A 24,469-nucleotide genomic window follows, 5' to 3' on the forward strand; every position below is an offset into this window, starting at 1 on the left:
TAAAATCCTTCTCCAATATTCGCTCCGTATAATAGGGTGGCAATTTAATAGGGAAGGGGGCAGTGGACAATCCCCACTGTCCGGGTCTCGAACGTAGTCACCTCCACGCGGTGAGACCTGGGTTGGTAGCGTTTTCAAAGTCTTTGGAAACGGTACCAAGCGAAGAACTACGACTAGTTTAAGAATCTCTGTACCCCAAATTGTAAAATATTGTAAAGTATGTTGGTCTTTCAATACAATGTATGTGCTAATGAGTGTTACGACGAAATAAAGGAAAGAACTTGATTGAATTTTGATTAATAAATGAATGAAAATGAATCTTAGAATTTTTATTTCACAATTATTCCTCATTCCACTAATCCTGAGGTTAGCTACTTGAAATCTGCTCTAATCTAATCCTTCGAGAACGCACGAAAATGAATTTCGAGGCTAGTTAGTTATTCGCTTTCTATAGTTGATATTAAACGAGGGACCAGACAAAAGCTCGTACTATGATTCCTTTATGAATTCCATTTCCTATTCTTTCGATTCGAATTGAGATCTCGTTCCCAGGCGAACTTGTGAGTTACAGTACATTGGAGTAGACCGAGTTAACGAGATTCTTTATTCGTCTAATTTTGCACTGAGCCAAGCCACTCCCATCCCATATACGACTCGTCTCATTTCAAAGTCGCGCTTTATCTATTACCATACGTGATTTCCTGCTCGAAGCTAGCCGTCAGCGAGGAGGAAATGGCCCGAGGATCGGAGAAGATCGATTGCGACGCGGAGGTGGCTCGACTAGCAAAATTAATTGCGTTTCCCACCGATCCAACGCGAATCCCGTTTACGGTAATGGTCTCGGCAAGGTTTTTAACCCGCGGCTAGCCGGATACTCGTTTTGGCGAACTGAAAGCGAAGCGGCCGGAAACACAGGCGTACATGGAGCTTCTTCATGAACGGAAGTAAACCGAGGTCGTAGCAAACGCGCCTTACAATAACTGATCGCGATACTTAATCTATTTGCATCACAGAGGATCATCATTTAGAATAATCCTTTATACCAGGAATGAGGAACCTTTTTTATATGAAAGACCATATTCATTTTCTGAAGTAGTGGAAGAGTCGATCTTTCAAACCAAATGAAATATACAGTGGCATCTCGGTATATGACCTTAATCCATTCCTGATGTTTGCACTTGCAAACCAACCTTTCCCATAAAAAGTAATGAAAAAATGATTAATTGGTCGTCGTGTAAAAAAATACTTATACTGATATTATACCTACATTAATGGGATTATAAAATATTTTAAACCTGACCTAGAGAATATGAAATTAGAATGCCTGACATTTTTGATCGAAGTATGAAACGATTAACATTTCACACATTTGCCAAACACATTCTGTACAATACTTGCTTTTCATTCATTGCCGGTAACACATCAACCATTAAATGAAATATTGTATTAATTTATATTACATTATTTATCCTGAATAATTTATATTACATTACTTATCCTGGATTTATTCAAAACTGTTCCTTTTCACTAGTCCCATCGTCGATAATTCACTAGGAACTCGTTCATTTGCTCGAGCTCTTATCTCAACGAACATGTTCTTAGATTCAGCTTTCCACGCAGCGATTAGACTCGTAGATAGGAACAAGTGAACATCCACGTCGATTTTACTAACCGTGTTTGCATGCTCGAGCAGCTGTGTCAATAAACTTTGTTCCCGTGCGCTCGTTCTCCAGCATCCTCCAGCTTCTCGGTCCAGTGACCGGTAGCAAGTTTGAAGTCCCATCTGGGATTCGCGGAAAATCGGGCAGATTTCTATCCCCGATTCCAGCCCCGGCGGTCTGTCCCTGTTTGAAATATCGGCACGGACGATTTCGATCATGACTTTTTGCGGGACTGTAAACAGTTATAGACTGCGCCGAGAAAGTAGCACATATTTTTAGCATCGTAATTGCGGCTTGGGTCAGCTTCAGTGCAACGACCTACGACAACGTGACTTTTCACCGAGGATGTAGCTTCAGAATCTATTGCCTACCCGCGAGCGAAATTTACAGCCCCATTCATGAAGGCGTATTGGAAAACGTATAACCGTATCAGACATTTATAATCTGTTATCTGATATGTTACATGATTTACCATATCGACGCCTCCTATTCACATAATTCTAACTCGTACGAGAGTACGTCACAATTCTAACTCGAGTGTGGGCGCAGTACCAATAACAATAATAATAATAATTTTCGATTGGGATATACATATAATTTAGGTATAAATTTCAAGTCAAATCCTCCTTAATTCACTTTTATACAAAACACATTTCTTTTCAATTAATTTGGAATAGACGTTTATTTAAGTTTTTATTTAAAAAAAATTGCTGGACCGCAAAAATAAGCCAGCATTGGCATATAAGAATAGACCGAGCGCCTAAATTGGAGAATTGAAACCAGGCGATTGAGAGAAAGAAAAGGACGAAGATTTTTCTATTGGCACACGATAGAGAGAGAAAACAAAAAACTCCTCCAAAGTATGTTTTCTTTATGGGATCAACAAAAATACATTGGACACTCGGTTTATTTTCCTTATGTCTACGGTTGCAGCGGGTTGCGTGGAGCGTTTTGTTCGCGTAATATCGGGACAAATGATAGCACTCGGAAAGGAAATGCCACTGTTCCGTCGGCTCGAGTTTATTGACACGTTGCGGTTTTAGGTAGGACGAATAAATCGGCTCGTTGGACAACGAGATGCAACGAACCGAGCCGCACGAGTCGCGTTTCGTGTTACCGTCGACACCACGCTTCGAATCTGTGCGTTCTCTTTATCTAACGGTGCTCAGCACGACATTCCTTCCTTAGTATCCATATGGAAACTTAATCGAACTCTTGTCGCATCCGAAATTTCGCATACATGCTTACAATTATATAAACAAGCTTTATTATTCGAATTATGAGTTATAATTAGAAGGGTTGCAATGTTCTTTGGAATCTTGGTACCTCAAGCAATTTTATTTGATCGAATTGAGCATCGCTGACGATGAAACCGTGCGCGTAAACTCGCGCGTTATCAAATGGACCAAGAAGAAACGCGTAACGCGTGCTTCAGGGACATTTACGAGCGACCGTGACTAATTCCCTTTTCATAACGACCATTTTCACCTGTCGCAAATAACTCGCATATGACTGTACCGTTACACTCTGTGCAACTTCCTCGATCAAATTGATTTGATGAGAATTACGGTTCACAGTGAAAATCTACGTTCACTTTCCTCATTTTCCTTCCAGAATTTAGTTACATACACTTCCGTTCATAAATCACCGGATATTTAAGATTGTATGAACCCTTACATAAAAACAATGACAAAACATTGAAATTTTAACAGTTAGTCTTACATATTACATTAATAAAACTCTGTATCGCAATGCACTTATACCCTTTACATATGTTTTTTTACGTTTTTTATATACTCAATTTATTATAAGTGTATAAAATTTATAGCCTGCTAATGGATTAACGAACGACGTACGATTGCCACGTATCCCTTTCGGATTCGGAGGCAACTCGTGCCCGCAATTACTCTCCGCTTTCACCCGGCAGATCGACGATTAAGTTATCGTTCGTTCCCCCGATGGAACTCCAATTTCGTGTATCACGTCTTGGCCAGCCATCTGGCCATCTATAATTTAACCGATTCAATCTTCCCGCAAATCCAATCCTTCGCGGCTTTTCCGTAACGGCGATCATGATTAGATAATAGTGGACAATAAGCAATCATTCTGCGGTTAAAAGCAACAATTTTATCCCTGTTTTTGCCGATGTTATTACCTCCAAATTGAAACAGTTAACTGCACAGAATAAAATGAAGAAACAGGGACTGTGTTTTGTAATATTTTGTCTCTTGATATATCAGGAGGTTTCATTAATTCGTAGACGGAAAAACCTTTTTGGTACGAATGGATCAATCGTTGGATCGCCTGAAAAAAAAGCGGTTCTTCTTTCGACGAGGGATCCAATTTTTGCCAGAGAGGTGGCAACTATTTTTATTGATGATAGATTGTAATATGTTTGATTTTATTGAATCTTCTCTATGAAATTGTAAAGATTCTCTTTTTTTCTTGTTGCAGCTGCACCGTGGTGTTGTTCAACCCACGGAAGAACAGTCAGGCCCACGTGTTGAACGCTTGTCGCAAGACGGTCACTTCTTTAGCGCTCGCCGGAGATGGAAGGTTCCTCGCGACCGGCGAATGCGGTCATATGCCGAACGTTCGTGTCTGGGACATCTCCGATCCGTACAATGCAGTACAGATCGCTGAGTTTTCCGGGCATAAGTACGGTATCAACTGCGTGGTGAGTGATATAGAAATTTAGAACAAACGGCATGCAAAATTAGTGCAGTGAAGCGAATCCACTGCGAATAAAAATTTGTCATAGATTTCTGTAAGATAAATGTTTCAATTTCTATTCGCTGAGGTATGTTTACACTTGTAGCGACCGAGACACGAAATTCGATGTTGACTTAGCGATGGCTCTAGAAAGAATAATAAGCGAAAGAGAAAGAGGAACTGCGCCGGGCTTGAAAAATTATCTTACCTCTTCCAACACTGATACAATCGCATCTAGTTTAATTTTATGCACGAACACTATCTTACAATCAAGCATATTGCATTAATTTTAAGGGAAGACATTTATCACGGAAATGCTGTACTACTTAACTACAAGAATCACCGCTACTTGAAACCGATACTCCTCAGCAGCAATCTAAATCGTGCAACAAAGAGTTGAAATAGCAGTCGTAAACCATTAGTTCGTTTAGCTCCGCGGCAACTTTCGTTTCGGTAGGAATTTAATTTCGAGGGTCGGGTTTGTTCTCGGCCCTTTCGAGTCGAGCAGAAGCGAAATTACTTTCCGCAAAGACGCCGGGAGCGTTTCGAGTCCCATTTCGAGAAATACCGAGAGAGGAGCATTCACAATGAAATAAAAAGAGGGCCGGCGGCGTCGAACGCGCTCGTACGACCTCGCGCCTCCTACGTCGTCGTCTTGCGCGTACTTAATTAAGATCCTCAGCCTTTTATCCCGCGTAGAGGCGCGAGATTTCTGAAAGTAAGTAGTTGGTCAAATACAGTGTCCTAGTTAAGATATCGGACTCTCTACGTTCATCTGGCATGTTTGTTCTTTGAGAATCCTCCAATTAATAGCGAATCCGTTGGCTTGGAAATATTATTTCACGACCGAGCTACTTCCCTTTTATTAGCTAACGATCTCTAATAGCTAGAGAAGCAAGCCGGTCGAGGGTTCAGCGTGCATCCACGTAGTCGAGGCGTTGCCGAGCAAAGTACGTGAATACGAAATCGCTTCGTTCCCAGCCAACGGACAACGGTACTCTTTTTATTGTTCCCTCGCATTCCCCCGATACCTACCTCGGGTACAACGATCTTTCCACGCGTCCCTCAGCCTCTGAACTCGTTCGTTCGGTTCTTTTCACCCGCGATTTCAGCCGCGCGCTTTCCGCGGGTCTCTCCGATGAAAACGAGCTATTTTTTTTTTCTCCCAAGGCATTTTCACCGAGCAACAAGTACGTGGTGTCGGTCGGCTCTCAGCACGATATGATCGTCAACGTCTGGGACTGGAGGAACAATGTTAAGGTGGCGTCGAACAAAGTTTCGAGCAAAGTGAAGGCCGTATGCTTCGCGGAAAACGGCAATTACTTTGTCACCGTAGGCAACAGACACGTCAAATTTTGGTACCTCGAGTACTCGCGCAGTGCCAAGGTATGATCTTTTCCCTGCTCGATTTTAGCATTTAATCGAGGGGTTCCCAAAGTTTTGTCTAGGTGGGCCAAGTAAATTCTGAAATTATTATTAAATTCTTTAATTAATGGAAAAGTCTTTAAGGAGGCAAGCGTAACAGTGATAATCGGAATTTTGTTGCACAGTATAAGGAACCTGTGCCTTTGATGGGTCGGTCTGCCATATTAGGCGAACAGAGAAACAACGATTTCGTGGACGTGGCCTGCGGCCGGGGGGAAATGGCAGACTCCACGTACGCGATCACCAAAACGGGTCTCCTATGCGAATTTAATAACAGGAGACTCTTGGACAAATGGGTGGAGCTTCGTGTAAGTACTCTTCTCTCCGGAATTTACGGATAACGACTTTGATATTACGTTCAATCTTTTGCACTCGACATTCTTTTCCCAATTTTTCAACAATTTCTTCACATTTTGGCTTATCCTGCAATTTTATCGAATTATATCTTTCCAATATAGAAAATGCAGCAGTTGCACGTGCGAGCTCTTAAGCATCGTTTATTGTATATCTTCTCAAGAATTTCTGTCGAGAATTCATCGTCGTCATCACAATGATTCGTCATGGATTAATTTCAGACGACCAGTGCCAATTGCATGGCTGTTGGAGATAAGTACATCTTCATCGGTTGCGCGGAGGGGATCGTGAGGTGCTTTAGTCCTAGTACTCTTCAATTCATTACCACTTTGCCCAGAACGCACTATCTGGGAGTAGACGTCGCTCAGGGCTTATCCATTAGGTATATACGCGAATCTATCCAGAAATATGGCTACGTAGCTAACGACAAGCGTTTATCGATCGCAGTCACATGTCTCAGCATCCGGCGAACGCGAGGTATCCGGATGCAATTGCTCTGGCGTTCGACGAACGGAACAACAAGCTCACCTGCGTGTACAACGACCACAGCATCTACGTGTGGGACGTGCGTGACATCAGGCGGGTCGGCAAGTCGCACTCGTTCCTCTACCACTCGGCCTGCATTTGGGGGGTCGAGATGTATCCCACGGGGCCGGATTCCGAGACTGCGATGCCCGCCGGTAGCTTCATCACCTGCTCCAGCGACGACACCATCCGCGTGTGGAATCTCGAGAAGGACGTCACGCCGAGCGAGACGCTTTACAAACGCAACATCTACAGTAACGAGTTGCTAAAGGTTCTCTACATCGATCAGGAACTGACTTATCTGAAGGATTTGGATCTGGCCGCGGCTGGATCGTCGGAGAAGAGCGACGCGTCGTACGACGGTCGTAACGGAGTCCGATCGATCCGCGTCAGCCCGGATGGGAAACATTTGGCGTCCGGCGACAGGTCCGGGAACATAAGGATCCACGATCTTGCTACGTTGGAGGAATTGTGCTTGATAGAAGCTCACGACGCGGAAGTCCTTTGTCTGGAGTATTCCAAGTTCTCCCGGTACTCAACGGACACGCCTAGATTGCTGGCGAGCGCCTCCAGGGATAGACTGATCCATGTGTTCAGCGTCGATCAGGGTTATAACTTTTTACAAACGCTCGACGATCACAGCTCGTCCATTACTGCCGTCAGATTCTTCAACCAGAGCAATCAGAGCAACCAGATACAGATGGTGTCCTGCGGTGCCGACAAGAGTATTATTTTCAGGCAGCTACAATCGGTGAGTCTTTTGAACGTTTTCATTAAGATAGTCGTTGCCCTACTATATTAATCAATAGACTGCGAATTTTATGCATTTATACAGCAATAGTATGTACAAAAAGAAAATTCATTTAATGTATAATTTAGGCTAAACATTAAAACAAAGTTTGTTTTCTAAGAAATAAAAATTTACAATCGAATGGCGTACACCCCTATCTTGCACTATTTTTGCATTGTTATCTGTAAAATAGCAAAAAACGTCAGAAATTTACCAACAAATACTATAAAAGTAGTGGTACTTTCGAATAGACACCAGGAGGGATGCCGCAATTCGCCAGGGGTAACAATGCTCAAGGGAAGACCACGTTGTACGATATGGAAGTCGATTCTGGGCAGAAGCATGTTTTAACTGCCTGCCAAGATAGGAACATAAGGGTTTACAATGTAGCCACGGGCAAGCACAGCAAAACTTTCAAGGGATCCGTCGGTGAAGATGGCTCGCTAATCAAAGTCGTTTTAGGTGAGACACTAATATTTAATAACAACGGTAATAAATCGGACAATAGGCTTCTCACAGATTATTTCACAATTGCTCGTATCAATCAAATACGTTCGTTCGACGCTACTTTCGTTCTTACGCAACGGGTACCGTTTCAGACGCATCAGGAATCTACGTAGCTACCTCTTGTACAGATAAGACGCTATGCGTGTACGATTACTATAGCGGCGAGTGCATGGCCACCATGCTCGGTCATTCGGAGCTGGTGACGGGACTGCGATTCAGTCCCGATTGTCGTAATCTCGTATCAGCCAGCGGGGATGGTTGTATATTCGTATGGCGTGTGCCTCGCGACATGGTCGTTACTATGCAGGCGCGTCTCGCTCAGCAAGCAATGCGAGCTGGAAAGTAAGATACAGTCCTTTCACTCTAATGCTCTTTTAAATCCAATTTAACTGTCTTACTCGAACCACCTTGTTGCAATCAGAACCGCCTCTAAACATAGCGGGACCCGGGGAAAGTGCCTCATTTGCCCAACATTAAGAGCAGTACTGATTGCAACAATGGTTTCTCTCTCTCTCTCTCCCTCTCTTTATTATACCCTCATGATTGATGAAACAAAAAATCGTTAAAGGAGGCCGCCTCAGGTGAACGGCACAGGGATCGACATACAATTGGACAACGAGACTTTCGGTTCGCCGCCGCCGGAGTTTCTGGACCCGAACGCGAACCCGACGTCGCAGAACGTAGGCGTGGATTACAGGTTCAGCGTGGGCCAGCTACCGCTTTGGGCGAAGAAGCAGATAAACACGGACGAGAGCGCGACCCTGGATTCGAATGTCAGGCCCCTCGGCGTCGACTTGCCTAAGGGTAGATGGGCGCAAAGGGTTCAGCAAGGCGACGGTATAACGGTCAAATCTGTGTACGACAGCGACGAGGTGATACCGTTCCCTCCGCCGCGCGGGGCTCTCGATTCGGACGGCGGCGGTAACGGAGGAGGTTCGAAGGACAGCTCGATAGACAGCGGAACCGAGACCAAATGCAGCAGCGATTATCGCAGGGAAACGATGATCATCAAAAGGGTAAAATCGCTTGCAAATAGGCTCGTCCAATCCCAGATCAGATAAACTTTCTAACGGATTAATAAATCATCTCGTTTCACTCGCGTGATCTACTAACAGTCAATAACTGGTTTTATAGGAAGAGGACGAAACTGTATTTCAACCTTGTCCAGATAGTTACAGAGAATTAGCAGACGAAACGAAACAGGTACTAACTGATCTCCAATAACAAAATGATTAATCCGACGTCTCTGGTCGTTACTTGATACATACAATACGCACCTGCGAATCGCGCGCGGTAATTCAGCTCGATCACACACTTCCGTTCGTCATTTATATTTCGTTCAGTCTGATCGTTCGCATCGCTTCACTCTCACTGTCTTTTCTTACTTTCGCATCGAACTGTCTGTTCGCGATTGTTTCTTTTTGTGTTGATTCTATTTTGTTTCAACCGACGGAATAGGTGATCGGTGGTAACGTGACTGTAACTAGAGGTAGCAATATCACGGAATTGACGCGACAGTCGAGGAGTCGTCATCATACCGACGACAGCAGTCTTGGCAGCTTTAAATTCGAGGTATATCTTACTAACAGAGCATCACCAAATGGTAATCCAATCGAGTAAGATCATGGGCTCCTGCTTGGCGGTATTTCGACTCGTCAGCACAGCTTGGACGAGGAACGATGGGTATCGTTCTTTGTCAACATTCGCTGACGAGCCGAATTTCCGACGAGCGGGATCCCGGCTTGATATCCATAATCGCGTTTATCGTCGCTTGCCTTTTTTTATTTATGGATTTTCAGTTATTCACGTTTGCCGCTTAGTTTTTTGTCATAATTGCCTCACCGTAGAGTCTCGAAACACAGGAATCTGACGCTTTTGTCAAATAACAATAGCTCGTAAGCGATTGAAGGAGATAATAAAGATACGATATGTTCGCGTTGAACAATGATTGTGTACCCTGTAGGACCATGAGAGCACGGAACACGACGGCGATGTGGAGGATTATTCTGAGGGAGAAAACGGTACCACTGGTTCAGAAAAATCGCATCACAGGTTGATGTACTACCCCCCACCGGAGGATATCGTGTCCAATCAGTTTACCGTGAACGCGATGGACGTGGAAGAGCTTCGAAGGTCAACCTTTAATTTTTATTAGAGGTGTGCGGAAACTTGAAAGTATCGAGAACTGGATGATCGGGATGGGTCGGAGACATCGGGGAAGATTCAGTCTCAAAAGCCGTTCCGATCCCGGTTCATCCCAATATTTTTTCGTCCCACTCCATCCCAATGTTTTCGGATTTTCGCACATCTATAATTTTTATCGCAAATTATAGATGGATCAGTGAACGTAAATTTGATACAGGTCTCAGAGGAGGCAGAAGAAACCCAGGAATGGAGAGAGCGGTCGAACCAGCGAGTTGACCGCTTCCGGTAGTCAAGATGACTCGGATTCCGAGGGTGGCGCTTCGACTCCCAGTGCCGAGCGTAATCCTCTGTCCATGCTATCGGAGGCTAGCTCGGAAGGGTTCGACCAATTGGCGAAACAGAGCCATCGCGAGAAATATCTTAAAAACGCTTTCGAATCTCTAAGCGGGGCAGAGGAACCCACGAATCGGACTGCGAAAACTACTACCATCAGTTCTCAATTCCACGGAAGGTGATTACCGCTTGGATAATTGGACATTTTTTTTTTATCGATCCAGTGAATCATAGATATGATTACAGACTCAGCGGCGGTAACGATAACGGTGGGAGCACTAAAATTCGTAACGCGGCAGTGGTAAACGCGACGAAGCAGGCTAGGGGCGATGCGGACATTGTAAAGAAGCGGGAAGAATTGCAGAGGAGGATAGAAGAAACCAGAAGAAAATTGCAAAGTGTAAGTACTACGAATTCTTCAGAGAAATACAATAAAAAGGAAAACTGAACCAAGAGGGTGTTGGTTTAGAGTTTTCCTTTTAATTGTACGTAATCGTACGTAATGTGTTTCAACGATTTATTCATAGGTCGGCTACAAATCTTCGTTGAAAACCAGCCAGAGTATATCGGACTTAAGCAGCCACATACCAGAGAAACACCACCGTACGAACAGGCTAAGCACAGGTAACAACAAATCTGGGCAATCAACACAATATTCGAAACCGATTAATCCTTGCAAACCTATACCGAATCCGAAACCCCCATTAAAACATCAACAATTCATTAACAAAGTGTCGGGTGTGGGGAATGCGCTACCTAAGCTAGATATTCCACCTGAAAACTGCTTATCCAAAAGTCCGACTACGTCGTGCATAAGTGGCAAGACAAAATCGTCCGTTAGTCGACCGTTAACGTTAACGTTAAAGAAAACTGAAAAGTATAAGCTGTCGCTGAATAAACCGAATCAGTCGTTGCCGGAATCGCCGGTCTGCGAGGAGCTCAAGCTCCTGAAGGAACAGTGCAAAAAGAACGTTAGTCGATTCGCGAGGTTCGCGCAGAAGAGGAGGTCGTGCAGCTATTTCATCGGGTTGGACGACAATGAGGAGGACATGGAGAATATAGCTAAGTCATTCGAGAGCCTGCCGGCTATGAACGAACGTAACATCGAGATCTTAAACGACGCAATGGACGATGGGGACGAGGGCAACGGGAACTTCAGTGATGACTCGTTGGAAGGCGACTTCAAAAACCCGCCGCGGCGATGCGTCAGCGACTACCAAATAAATATGCACATGGATCATCAGCAGAACGTTCACAGAAATTATTCCACGTACCAAACATTCCCGAAGCGGATTCTAACCGGGTCTCAGGAAAGCATTTTGTCAGACGCGTCGGTTGAGTCTTTCTCAAAAGGGAGCGCGGAGATCTTGGATTACAGCCATTACGACAATGAGAGGCATTCCAGCGCGAGTTTCTTTTTGTCCCGCCGGAAAATGCAAGCTGGTCGAAGCCAGGAGAGCATTTTAACCGACGAGTCCGATTACCAGATGTTCCCGTTACAAGAGAACAACGATCACCGCAGCACTGAGAGTGTGTTGACCGACGACTCGGATTCCATGGTAAAATCTGCGCCGCTTGAGATGCTGTTCGACTCCCACTACAAACGGAAGAGGCAGAATTCGGAAACGTACAGTGGTAATCCGAACAATACTCTTGATCACCAAACGAATACTATTCAAGACACGACGAACAACGATTCGACTTCGTGCCGCGCAGTGTTCCGATCAAAATCGCTCCAGGACACGCGAATAAGCAAGGTCAGAAACGAAGAGAACGCACAGCCCGCTACGTGCGTTTATTACGAGTTCAACTTTAATAGAGAAGATCGTAATGATACGAATGTCGAGATGAGGATCGGGACGAAATCGGATTCTATTTCCCGAAGCAACAGTCTGAAAGTTCCGAAGGAGCCGCAGTCGATGCTGATTCTGAACGATTTCGTGGCCCACAAACCGCCTAAGCCTAAACGAAACTCGTCTCGGACTCAGAGTATGCGAAACAGGGCGCGACCTGCCTGGAACAAGTATGTTGATTCGTCGACGCAGTCCTCTCGCGTCAAGTCGACGGATGCCGACGGAACTCGAACGGAGGAATCTCGAGCGAGGAGCGACACCGAAGGGAAACCCGAAAGAAATGAATCTATGTGCAATTCTAAAACGATCGAGGAGCTGCTACAGTCTTCCAATTACTCCATGCAACATAACGACGATACCGATCCGAAAACCAAGTTTTACAGTTTGCAAACCCGTCGTTCAGACAAATGCGTCGCGTACGATATCGGTCGATCGATGGATAATTTCGCGTTCGATGAGAACGATTCCTCCCATCAGTCGAAGGTTTATCAAATTGAGGATCGACAAGATTCCAAACATTCCGCGGATAGGGATCGACGGTGTTGCTTCGAGAATCAAATTCCAACAAAAGATACGCAGGAAACGTACGATTCCTTAGAACCGAACGACACCTTCCAAACCGCGACTTTACAAACCGGCTCAAGTTTGCTAACTACGAACGAGCGCATCGACAATTTGGACGCCAGCGTAGATTTAAGAATCACCCGGGCCATCGAGGGGACAGTTAAATTGCTTTCGAAGGAGTTCGAGAATCTGGTCCGAAGAGAGCAGTATTTAATGAAGGAGAAATGTCTCCGCATGTCGCAATGCCAAGAGGCAAACGAAAATATGAAATTGGAAGCGGAGAGGGACGGCAGGTTTTGCTTTCTAAGACGCGATATAAGATTCCATTCCGGCGGTGAGGACAGCGATTGTGCGGACACGTCCGCGATGGACAAGTCGGTGATGGAGAGCGGCTCCTCGACCTCCGCCTCTAGCTGTACCAACTCGCCGAAGAGGATGTGGCCGCCAGCTTCACGCTGCCAGAGCCACATGAAATGGACTAAAACCTTACCCACTATTAACCAGGCCATACTACCATCCAAGCATCTTTACGCAGGTACTTATCCAGGCCAGAGGGAAAAAAGTTGTCCTTGCTCGTTTCGTTCGTACGTTCGTTACGTAGTATTTTGTACTTATTAGTATGTATCTCGATGTTGAGAACACGAAAACTGTCAACGATTGCTCCTCGCTGCTCGATTATTAAAAAGATACGAGATTCTTCTAACGGAAGGCTGTAACGATTAGAATGTAAGAACGGGCATCGAAGAAACCTGTTCGAGCTTGCGATGACAAGTCGTGTGTACACCGTTGAGAAGCACGAAACATTCTTAATCGTCTATTTCTATTATTATTTTTTATTATATTCTCAAATGTGATTGTTTCCTTGTACTAAAGACATTTTTAGTTAGCAATTTTATAAGACGGCAGCGATTATGTACTTTTCAGTTTATACGCTTTTACGAATATTTTTTTATTCTTTCATTCAGTTTTTGGCATGACACGCGATCGACACATGGCATGTTTTGTCCTTGCGATGTAGTTTAATCCCGCTCCCTCGATCCTCTATCGTCTATTTAAATCAGGCATGGATATCCTATCATATGGCCAAATTAGCATTCTGTCTCCAATGCAAGGGTCGGACCAAATTATTAAATAAAACAAACTAATGTTAAATGAATCAACATGATTTACTTCTTAATATTAAATTTATTTAGAATTATGGTCTGATAAAAAAGTGGAGGGCCGGGGGTTGCCCGGGTGGTTTAAATAATACGTCGAAGTCAATCGTGACATTCTTTTCTATTACAAAAGACCGCGCGATAGGCTTCGACTTGAAATTCTACAATAGTAAGCTACTTACGCATTTAACAAAACATCTATTAACCGAATTATTCTGTGAAAACGCCGTACACATAGTTGGCTATAACTTATATAAGACTCTCACAATTACGACACTATTCAACTATATTATTATTACTATATCGTCTCGCATACGTTGCTTTCGCGATATGCATGAGAGAACAGCTTACCTCGTTTCTACATAAAAGTTCATCGATCTATCAGATTGTACTAGCTGTGTAATAAATGTAAAGAAGGTAAGAGAGACAGAAAATCTGACACAATCAAATATACACTTTTCGAGCTGAAGGAAGATCGTAGCTTAGTGCATGTGTGTGCGTGTTGTCGACAGTTGGCAGTAGTGGGGCGCGAATCTCGTCAAAAGTTTTTGACAGTGAAGAGGAGGGGGGTGGCATGCGACGTGCCTGCTCGCTGAGTGATCTTTCCGTCAGCCCGCCAAATAGGTTACTGCATGGCCCCATACAAGGTATCCTTTCATTGTGTGCCGAAACTTTATCCGGGTCTTTCCAATGATAATTAAACACCTGGGCGCTTTCATTGTTTGCCAGACATCCGCGAGCGGCTCGCACGCCCCACGCGTACCAAGTTCATTTCTTTCGAACGTAAAGTGAAACTATTTGAAACTCGCTTTGGAACGGCCCGTCTATAAAGCAAAATTTTCTATCTTTAATCGTTCGACAGGCTCAACGAAGAGTAGATCTAATTGTATTTTGAACCGCTTTTCACAACGAGCCTGTCGAACGTTACTTTCTTTTTACGTAGACTTTCCTACTCGAACGTAAGACGAAAATTTGTGCGAACTGGACTGCCGCTAATTTCTACCAACAGTTTCAGGAAAAGTAGGTAACAAGAACGCGAATACTTCTGCGAGAGGTGGATTAGGAAACGCGACCAGCGGGAATCAGTCGCGGCACGCGTCGGCGAAGAATCATTCTTCTCATATAACGCGAAGCAGCAGCGTTGGTGTTCTGAACCAGGTACGATTCAAATAAATCTTATCGCCTCCCAATCGATCCTCAATTATATCGGACATTTTGGGCAACTTCTGGAATAAATCATTGCGTCGTGTACAAACATCGTAATTCTGCGAACGGTAACGGTACAGAGTGATTCCGAGTCGGATGTCGGCGCAGGCAACGGAAGAGGGTGGAACAGCCAAACGGGAAACAACAGGATTAGCGGATTGATGAGACCAACGATCAGTTCGCAGAACAAGATCAATCATCAAATAAAGTCGAACTCTTCTTCTAACAACAATTTACCTTCAGTTCTTAGGAGGAGGGGCATGCAAGGAGCGTATTCAAGTGGTAATGTCAATTAACGTGAGCTTAAATAATTAATGGCTTGAGAATTCTTAGTAAAACCTACCACATGCTATTTCAGTAAATCTAAGTCAAGTAGGTAATCAAGAGGATTCGAGCTCGGAGGATACATCCTCGAACGGGAACGGCGGGAAACCGGCGCTTCCTCCGAGACCTCGGAGCATTAGCATCGACCATTCAGTCGCAAAGTATGTAGAGTTTCGTGATACCCTTTTCATGTTAACTCTTCTACTACCAAGACCATCTACGCAGTACATGCGAAAATTGCTAGAGTTGATTTGATTTTAATCTTTGAATTGCTTGAATTGTCGTCCTGTCCCGATAATGCAAATTTCATACTATCCGAAGCGGGATCGGTTCCGCTACAGATAATGCAAATCCACATGAAATTGGCCCGGTGGTAACACTACGATTCCAGCAACTATTTAATTCTTTCTTTTATATTCTGCTATAGCTTAAGTCTGCCTGGTAACACAGTGAGGAGGTCGGGATCGTCGACGGTAATAACTAACGGGCGAAACGGAAACAGTACGCTCGGGCAGAACGTGAATAGTCGAATGTCGACAGCAAATCGCAACCAACTCGATCCCAGCCCTCAGGAACTTCCGGTTAAAGATACTGATCGCGCTATCGATGTAGCCAGTGCCGAGTGTAAGCGCCATATCTATCTATTTTCATTTACGGTAAAGTCGCGTTAAATAAATATGACAATAAATAATTTATTCATCTGAATAAAATGAAACCAAACATGACCTATTCTGAACACCTTTTTTATTTAAAAAATGCCATTTATTATTACGTGTCAGTCGTGTGTTATTTATAAATAAAATTCAGCATACATCATGTTTAGTCTTATTTTAATCAGAAAAATGTCAAGAACACGTTAGGAGAAGATCTTTCCAATTAATGGTTCTTTGAAAGACTACTTAAAAATTAGTAGTTCATTTAGGACCTCGTTAAAAATCAATTTTAATTACTTTTTCAAGACAACAATTTTGCACTTAACGTAGGGCTCATTTTTGCATTTAACGCGATTTTACTGTATCACGATTCGCTGTCATCTCGTCGTTTTCAAAAAGTGTAAGCATGCAAGATTGCAAAACAGGATACTTACTAAAAAATGTTTATCCGATTATGAAAGCCACTCTGATCTAACAAGAACTTTACTCTTGCAGTAGGCACGGATAAAACATTAGGTAAACTAAAGACACCTATTGAGAATGCTGTCCTGTGAAAATAATAAATCTTTCAGTGTATTAAAAAAAATTTGTAAGTGATCATGCTATGATAAAGCCAAAAAACCATTCAGAACCGTGTCGTTTGCCAAGTTTAGTACAGACTAGATTCTAGTCTGCAGATCGCTGTACATATCACATTGAAAATTGTCAACGAGAACGTAGACGTCCATTTCCATCTTCGATCGAAATGTCGCATTCTGTCCGCTTTCTGTGTTAATTGGTTTTCAAACTTCTTTTCGAATTATGTAAATATTGTACATAAACATTAGCGAAGATTCGTCATGAGTAAAGTCACGAGAAACTGATCCTCTCGTCTCATTGCATAGGCCGGAGATATTAGCCCTCATCGTTAGAACACTGTCCGAATCTCTAGATTTCGATCACAATAGCATGGTCTCATTACGGATTTTAGAATCGATGTAACCTGCACGCTGCACGATTATTCATCCCTCTTCCATCCTCTCAAATCGAATTACCATTACGTCCACTTATATCTGAAACGCGTTGCCAACAATCTTCTCATTGTTTCGCGACGCGCTTCGCCGAACTCTCCGAATAAAACGTTGGCAAATCATTTATCGCTTGCAGTGTCGACGCAACTGTGCAATACGATCGCGGACGAATTGACGCGAACAGCGGATAACGTGGTACAATTGTACAAACGTTTAACGATAGATAACGAGGACGATCCGTCCCGGGCCAGCATCGACAGGGACACGATGCTGCGGGGCCTCGAGTCCTCCGTCAACGAGACGATGCGCACATTACGGCTGGTCGTTTCCAGTGGCGAAGGCCACGATGGTTCGGGGAATACCGAGAGCGTAGCGATGAACGAGGCGACCGCCAAGTTCCAGGAACTGCTCGCAGGCCAGGACCAGGGCAAAGTGGTGAACATGATGCAGCAGTACTCCGAAATGCTCCTGAGCATGATGCAGCAGAGAATGGGTGGGACGCAGTCGAGCCATACGTAAACTCCGTCCATCCGTTAGTTCTCTAACACTGTCCAGCCGCACGCGGTGCTCAGGTGTCGTATAATGTGAAACGTCTCTCGATTTATCCTTCCCTTCCTCGCCCGAAATCTATCGAAATATGTTTATGCCGTTTGATATGTTGATCCTGCCTCCTGTGATCTGGACGCAGGATCCTCGTGTGCTTTACGTGGAGGAATTTGTGTTCGCATTTAAGTTTCGTTTTCTTTTTCTCAAGAAGAATTTTCTGTGTTTCCGATCGATTGAATTTTTGATCGGTAATGGTGACGAGTGGTATTTGTAGCCAAAGTTAGCGAAATATTTATCGGCATGAGAAGTTTAGAACGGGCTAATTTCGAGACACGATGATGCATTTCGATATTTTTCTGTCCCATATTTGAAACAGAAACTGTATACTCGTATTCCGAGGCCATACGCCGCGCCGTCAAATGCCAATTAACTAAAGACTCTTACACTAGTTTTTAAAACAAATATATATTATATATATATATATTTATCGACTACCGCGCGATATGTCATAATTATTAGCCCCTCGTTGTGCAACCAAAGGTTTTCTGTACCTACGGTCTAAAGAAGAGCAGCAACCTCCCTTCCTTTCCTCTTTAAAAGTGCTTCGACGAAACTTAAATAACAAGTAAGCGATGTAAACTTGTCAGTATGAGAAATGAAATACGATTGCTAGCTATAGTGCTCTGTAAACCTAACTTAGGAGTATAATGGTACGTAGGATGTGATTTTGTGTCGTGAGATCGATATTATCACAGAGTGAACGCGCGATCTGTCTCCTACTAATTTTACATCGCGGTGAAACGGTAGAATCATTCCTGAATGAACTGACAAATTTTGTGAGCATGGATAAAGACTGCAACGGCAGATGAATTTTTCGTTGGCGAATTTATTTAAAACCGGCAGCATATTTTATCATAGAAATTATAAATATTTTTACATACAAATAACGTCCAGAGACAAAAGTTCCACGAAGCACCGTATAATGAAATTTCATTGGAAACTCGAAGGCTTAACAGTTTCAGAGGAAGGAATTGTATCGAGGAATCATAGTATTAACGAGCACGTATTAGAATCGCGCGCCCGGATTCGTTGATTAAATTCTAGTTGACTTTCTTAACGTCCTCCTTTGTAAAGTTCTCCGACTATAAGTAATGTATAAAACGTGCCATTTAGGTTTAGTCGACATCATTTACAACGTCTACTCTTGACGAGAACGTTTTCATCGCTTCTTCGAGCGTGTCGTTAATCTCTCCGTTAATTAAATGTAACATATCTTTAGTGTCGTCCACGCGGATTCGTATACGTTCAAATAATTTATTAAGTACTACACGTGAAAGACTAATCCTATGACTAATCGCAATTTCAGTATTGCTTTAACGAGAATCGTTCTCTTTTTTTTCATTAATGATTCGATCGCAAAGGCCTGCGTTCTCGCGTTGCTTTCCCTTGATCCTGTAAAACCGCTCTTCGCAGAGTTGGTTTTATTGTTCTCGAACAATACGGATCGACACTTTTGCCGAATTTCATCGAGACGACGTAGCCATATATCGTTGAACGAATTTGCTAAAAATCAAAAGTTAATTACGTTAGTAGCTGCCTGAATCTTATCCCGTTTTAGAAAATCGGGGCCGATGTTTCAACTCGGCGGTGAAGGTGTTGGTCGCGTTTAAATAGGAACTATGTAGAATATTTTGTATCCGATATCGGAATTTTTGTAACCGAACGTGATAGCGTGTAAATGGAAGAGGACCGGGTAGATTGAAAACGTGTCGAATCTCATCTCATCGTCTCATACATCCCCTCATCGTACATATACATATAATATATTATATTTATCCAAGTTCACGCGTGGCAATAAAACCATTCCAAAATTTCACTCTCTCAGTGTAATAATAATCATCGTGAAAGACATTTGAAATATTTTTAACTGAACGCAGGAACGATTACCGACTTTGTATATCGTCGTAATCGTTATCGTTAAGGCGTACCGTTATGTAATACGTTACTTTCATTTTCTTAACTTGTATATATTTATTTTAGAACGTCTCGCAGGAGAATATATAAGACAGACAAATTTTTGGTAATCGTGGATGGAAAATTGATCAAGTTCGTCGTGAAGGCAAGAATGTAACTTTTTAGCACTTTGTTTTGTATATTATGTTAACAATTAATAATATAATACCTTTTCGAATGCCTAGAACATTCTTCTTCCCTTTGATTTTCGATCGCTTTCCCTCCTTTCTATATTTCTCCTATCGTTTTTATCTTCTTCAAGTTGACTGAGTTTGTCTTTCATTTGTAATGCGAGTTTAATTCGTATTTGTATTAATGAAAACATGAAGTTCTCAGGGTCTTTCTGAGATCGTGATACCATCATATTTATTTATTCGGGTTCTGTTCAGTTTCCGGAAAAGAAAGTTAATGATACAATAATTTTTATAAACTGGCGAATCCTCGGTTTGTCCCGCAAATTTTGTGAAAAGAAAAACGAGAAAACCGATTAAAGAATATATAAATTATTCAAGTTTTATTTCAGCAAAAAAAAACAACAACAACGCAACACAACCGTCTGTTGGTTTCCATGATTAAAAGTTCAATATACACACCCGTGCTAGAATAAAAATATATCTATAATAATCGTCTCTATAAAATAGGAACAGTCGTAATAATTATACGCACGTTTATAACATCAAATATAGAGCCTTTTTTTAAAATATATATAACAATCTGGTTTGAAGATCAGTAAAATATGCAACGTGTGATTGATCGATTGATTGATTTGAGGAAGACTTGTTCTTAAAATGATTGCGTGTATATGTAAATACTCTTATATATGCATGTATATATATATGCTGTTATTTTATCATGATTCATTCTCTTTCCTGCGATGCAACAAACGTATACGAGTATTAACAGTGAGATTAAAAATATGGGATGAACGACTTATTTAAAATAATTCTCTTTATGGAAGACCGTAATCAAACTGTTTGGCACTACTGTCGGAAAAAATCTCCCCGTAATCATTTAATATATTCCAGTGTTCTCTACTGTAGCGTGCGCAGTATCCCTTATTAATTGTAATTTATCTGGCGTGCGTTTGGCGCAATTCTTCGAGCTATAACAAAAATAAAACGACTTCAATACGCGATTTTGAAAGGAACAGGTGAATTGAAGATAAGAAGCGACTGACCTCCTTTTCCTCGTCAACATCTTCGTCGTCTTCGTCGTCGGAGCCGTGAATCGAAGCAGCAGGAGTAGTGTGTCTCGAGGAAGACGGTGACGGCGGTTCGCTGATAGGCCTAGGATAACTGAAACGTCCCACTCCCCCTTCGGAGTATTCTTCCTTCAGTTCTGGATAGACCGCCGTCAGCGCTTTCATTCTAGCTTGACGGTAATACTGTAATTGATTGAAATGAATGTGATTAAAATGATTTTGAGAGGGAGAGACGAGAAGAATACACTTACGATGCCAAGATTTCTCCAGTCGAGCAGATCGCTCAGACGTTCCGTACGATTTCTTTGAATGATGCGCTGTCGCCGACTTAGCCGCGCGAAATCGAACATGTAGTTCGCAAGCTGTTGGATAGTGTTCTCCAAACCGATAAACCGTCTATCTACGATGTAGATACCGTAACTCATCGGGTCGGCTATGTGCTCTTCCATGAAGCATCCGAAACCGGATAAGTTCGTAGTTATACTAGGAATACCCATAACGGTACATTCCGCGGGCGTGTACCCCCATGGTTCGTAGTATGAAGGGAACACTCCTAAGTGACAGCCTCGTACGAATTCTTCGTAATCAAGGCCGAATAATGGATTTGTAGACGACAGAAACTCCGGATGGAAAACTATCTATAATACGAAATTAATACAATTAGCGGTAATTGAACGTACAAGAGGAAGCTGAGACATCTGGGACATGGATTTTGATCTGGCCTTCTCTTGGTAGACGCAGGATTGCATTACCTTGACTCGGTCGTTAACTATATATAACAATCTGGTTTGAAGATCAGTAAAATATGCAACGTGTGATTGATCGATTGATTGATTTGAGGAAGACTTGTTCTTAAAATGATTGCGTGTATATGTAAATACTCTTATATATGCATGTATATATATATGCTGTTATTTTATCATGATTCATTCTCTTTCCTGCGATGCAACAAACGTATACGAGTATTAACAGTGAGATTAAAAATATGGGATGAACGACTTATTTAAAATAATTCTCTTTATGGAAGACCGTAATCAAACTGTTTGGCACTACTGTCGGAAAAAATCTCCCCGTAATCATTTAATATATTCCAGTGTTCTCTACTGTAGCGTGCGCAGTATCCCTTATTAATTGTAATTTATCTGGCGTGCGTTTGGCGCAATTCTTCGAGCTATAACAAAAATAAAACGACTTCAATACGCGATTTTGAAAGGAACAGGTGAATTGAAGATAAGAAGCGACTGACCTCCTTTTCCTCGTCAACATCTTCGTCGTCTTCGTCGTCGGAGCCGTGAATCGAAGCAGCAGGAGTAGTGTGTCTCGAGGAAGACGGTGACGGCGGTTCGCTGATAGGCCTAGGATAACTGAAACGTCCCACTCCCCCTTCGGAGTATTCTTCCTTCAGTTCTGGATAGACCGCCGTCAGCGCTTTCATTCTAGCTTGACGGTAATACTGTAATTGATTGAAATGAATGTGATTAAAATGATTTTGAGAGGGAGAGACGAGAAGAATACACTTACGATGCCAAGATTTCTCCAGTCGAGCAGATCGCTCAGACGTTCCGTACGATTTCTTTGAATGATGCGCTGTCGCCGACTTAGCCGCGCGAAATCGAACATGTAGTTCGCAAGCTGTTGGATAGTGTTCTCCAAACCGATAAACCGTCTATCTACGATGTAGATACCGTAACTCATCGGGTCGGCTATGTGCTCTTCCATGAAGCATCCGAAACCGGATAAGTTCGTAGTTATACTAGGAATACCCATAACGGTACATTCCGCGGGCGTGTACCCCCATGGTTCGTAGTATGAAGGGAACACTCCTAAGTGACAGCCTCGTACGAATTCTTCGTAATCAAGGCCGAATAATGGATTTGTAGACGACAGAAACTCCGGATGGAAAACTATCTATAATACGAAATTAATACAATTAGCGGTAATTGAACGTACAAGAGGAAGCTGAGACATCTGGGACATGGATTTTGATCTGGCCTTCTCTTGGTAGACGCAGGATTGCATTACCTTGACTCGGTCGTTAACTGTGTTAAAGAGATTGCACCTTCTGACAGAATTTAACACCGGATCGTTCCAGTCGTCTACAACGTTATGCGTAGTAACCGGAGGCAAGCCGTTCCTCTGTAAAGAGTACAGGCATCTGTAACAAGAAAGAGAAGATAAAAAACAGTTTCTTCGAAATTATCAGTTTTCTAACTGGATACTACCGTTTAATCTTAATGGTGTCTTCTTTTTGCAAAAGATCGTGCGCGTCGGGCATGCGACCAGAGAGGCATAATTCGTACATGCGTTTTCCTATTTTCTGTTGTATGTCATTGATCGTGTCCCTCAAAGATTTAACAATCTTCAACGATAAAACAAGATCAGTTATATCGAATGTAATCGTGAAATTTAACTGGAATTTAGAATGTAACTCACAGCGTGGCCTCGCAATGACTCGACGTTGAAATTGTTGGTCCGTGCTGGGAAAATGAGAAACGCCACGACGGTCGTGTCTGGTCTAGACGTTTTCAAATAATGATTCAGTCTGGCTAGAGCTTCGATAAATATGTCCGCGCCTTTGTTACCAAATTCGTAACGTCCGGCAATAAAGAAGTACAGTGTTTTGTCCAGATCAAAATCATAGTGTCTGAAATAATTCATCTCAAATAATAAACAGAACGAACAGCGTCAAAAACTACTGAAGAAATGTTAGAAAAGTTTTGTGACTGCCCTAATCCCTTAATAAATAGAATTAGATTTCACTGTTAATTATACATACCCATAGAAATGTCCTCTAACGAATTCGTGTATTTTCTCTTTGCTAACGGCGTGCAAGTTTTGAAACTCGTGCAGGGCAGCGAATTTCTTTACGTTCAGTCCATTCGGAGTAATTATGTCCGGCTTTCGTTTCAACAAATGCTCAGCTTCTAAGCCAGTTATATCAGAAACTGTTGTAAATATATGAGCTAAATGCGTGGCCGCGCGTTCCATGCAATATCTATGATAAATCTGTCGTTTCCCCGCTTCTTCGTCGACGTTAAACTGCAATGTTGAGAAATTAAAATAAGCATCGAAATAAACAGAGCATGATTAAGGATGTATTGGCTATACAGTCAATCCCAAAAGTTCATGCACTTTAGAAACGCATTTTTTAAAAAGAAATCACACGTCGGAAGAACATTGCTAATAATAAACAACAACAAAAATTTTTCGATTTTTCCGAGATTTTTCCAAGGGGTACCCCTCCAGATTTTGCAAAATTTTCGTCTTTCGCCAATAACTTCCAAACCGTTGCAGATACGGGAAAATTGCATAGGACCTTTCTTTTAGAGGACGACGAGATCTACAATCTGTATACCAAAGTTCTTCGCTAGCATCTATAATTTACGAGTAATTTGCAAAAAACTGTTTTTTCGTTTTTCGTCAATAACTCGTAAACTCATTGACCCTAGCAAAAAAATTTTATATAGAAATTGTAGATCTCGTCCTCCTC

At 42.5% G+C, this 24,469-nt stretch overlaps 3 protein-coding genes across 13 annotated transcripts in view; 1 reads left to right on the top strand and 2 right to left on the bottom strand.

The window, feature by feature from the left end:
- Positions 1-19,965, top strand: part of Wdr62 (WD repeat domain 62) — a 79,850-nt gene extending 59,885 nt beyond the window's left edge. For 4 of the 11 annotated variants that reach the window (XM_018034497.2, XM_018034500.2, XM_018034503.2 and 1 more), the window contains 20 exons: positions 4,116-4,338; positions 5,544-5,759; positions 5,924-6,106; positions 6,374-6,534; positions 6,600-7,428; positions 7,719-7,929; positions 8,067-8,316; positions 8,543-8,990; positions 9,109-9,177; positions 9,433-9,546; positions 9,938-10,107; positions 10,337-10,630; positions 10,699-10,852; positions 10,980-13,404; positions 15,036-15,184; positions 15,313-15,514; positions 15,591-15,717; positions 15,984-16,180; positions 16,705-16,725; positions 17,356-19,965. In XM_018034497.2, coding sequence (XP_017889986.1) covers positions 4,116-4,338; positions 5,544-5,759; positions 5,924-6,106; positions 6,374-6,534; positions 6,600-7,428; positions 7,719-7,929; positions 8,067-8,316; positions 8,543-8,990; positions 9,109-9,177; positions 9,433-9,546; positions 9,938-10,107; positions 10,337-10,630; positions 10,699-10,852; positions 10,980-13,404; positions 15,036-15,184; positions 15,313-15,514; positions 15,591-15,717; positions 15,984-16,180; positions 16,705-16,725; positions 17,356-17,738 — 6,826 coding nt within the window. In that variant the 3' untranslated portion in view covers positions 17,739-19,965. Of the gene's footprint in view, positions 1-4,115; positions 4,339-5,543; positions 5,760-5,923; positions 6,107-6,373; positions 6,535-6,599; positions 7,429-7,718; positions 7,930-8,066; positions 8,317-8,542; positions 8,991-9,108; positions 9,178-9,432; positions 9,547-9,937; positions 10,108-10,336; positions 10,631-10,698; positions 10,853-10,979; positions 13,405-14,538; positions 14,674-15,035; positions 15,185-15,312; positions 15,515-15,590; positions 15,718-15,983; positions 16,181-16,704; positions 16,799-17,355 lie in introns of all 11 variants that reach the window. The other 7 variants (XM_026818464.1, XM_018034505.2, XM_026818465.1 and 4 more) reach the window with 7 other exon arrangements.
- Positions 19,966-20,265: 300 nt separating this feature from the next.
- Positions 20,266-21,909, bottom strand: LOC108630907 (glycogen [starch] synthase-like). Its single transcript, XM_018034479.1, has 5 exons — positions 21,861-21,909; positions 21,732-21,748; positions 21,231-21,617; positions 20,956-21,162; positions 20,266-20,880 (listed from the first exon to the last, which is right to left on the bottom strand). Exons 1-5 carry the CDS (start codon positions 21,907-21,909, stop codon positions 20,848-20,850), a joined length of 693 nt encoding a protein of 230 aa, XP_017889968.1. The 3' UTR covers positions 20,266-20,847.
- LOC108630921 (glycogen [starch] synthase) overlaps positions 21,858-24,469 on the bottom strand; it is a 5,563-nt gene continuing 2,951 nt past the window's right edge. Inside the window, exons 6-12 of the mRNA XM_018034507.2 lie at positions 23,756-24,018; positions 23,413-23,623; positions 23,202-23,338; positions 23,002-23,134; positions 22,501-22,887; positions 22,226-22,432; positions 21,858-22,150 (exon numbers count right to left, since the gene is read on the bottom strand). Of these exons, the coding sequence (XP_017889996.1) occupies positions 22,118-22,150; positions 22,226-22,432; positions 22,501-22,887; positions 23,002-23,134; positions 23,202-23,338; positions 23,413-23,623; positions 23,756-24,018 (1,371 nt within the window). The 3' untranslated portion in view covers positions 21,858-22,117. The remainder of the gene's footprint in view (positions 22,151-22,225; positions 22,433-22,500; positions 22,888-23,001; positions 23,135-23,201; positions 23,339-23,412; positions 23,624-23,755; positions 24,019-24,469) is intronic.

This window comes from Ceratina calcarata, unplaced genomic scaffold (assembly GCF_001652005.2).
Source record: "Ceratina calcarata isolate Rehan_Ccalc_2016 unplaced genomic scaffold, ASM165200v1 scaffold79.2, whole genome shotgun sequence".
Taxonomy (NCBI): Eukaryota; Metazoa; Arthropoda; class Insecta; order Hymenoptera; family Apidae; genus Ceratina; species Ceratina calcarata.

Bases quoted from the DNA above. Each gene is read 5' to 3' on its own strand.
- LOC108630907 (XM_018034479.1), bottom strand. From the start codon at position 21,909: ATGAATCATGATAAAATAACAGCATATATATATACATGCATATATAAG. The intron at 21,163-21,230 runs GTAAGTGTATTC...AATCAATTACAG, and splicing joins ACTGGAGAAATCTTGGCATC to TATTACCGTCAAGCTAGAAT. The intron at 20,881-20,955 runs GTCAGTCGCTTC...TTTTTGTTATAG, and splicing joins ATGTTGACGAGGAAAAGGAG to CTCGAAGAATTGCGCCAAAC.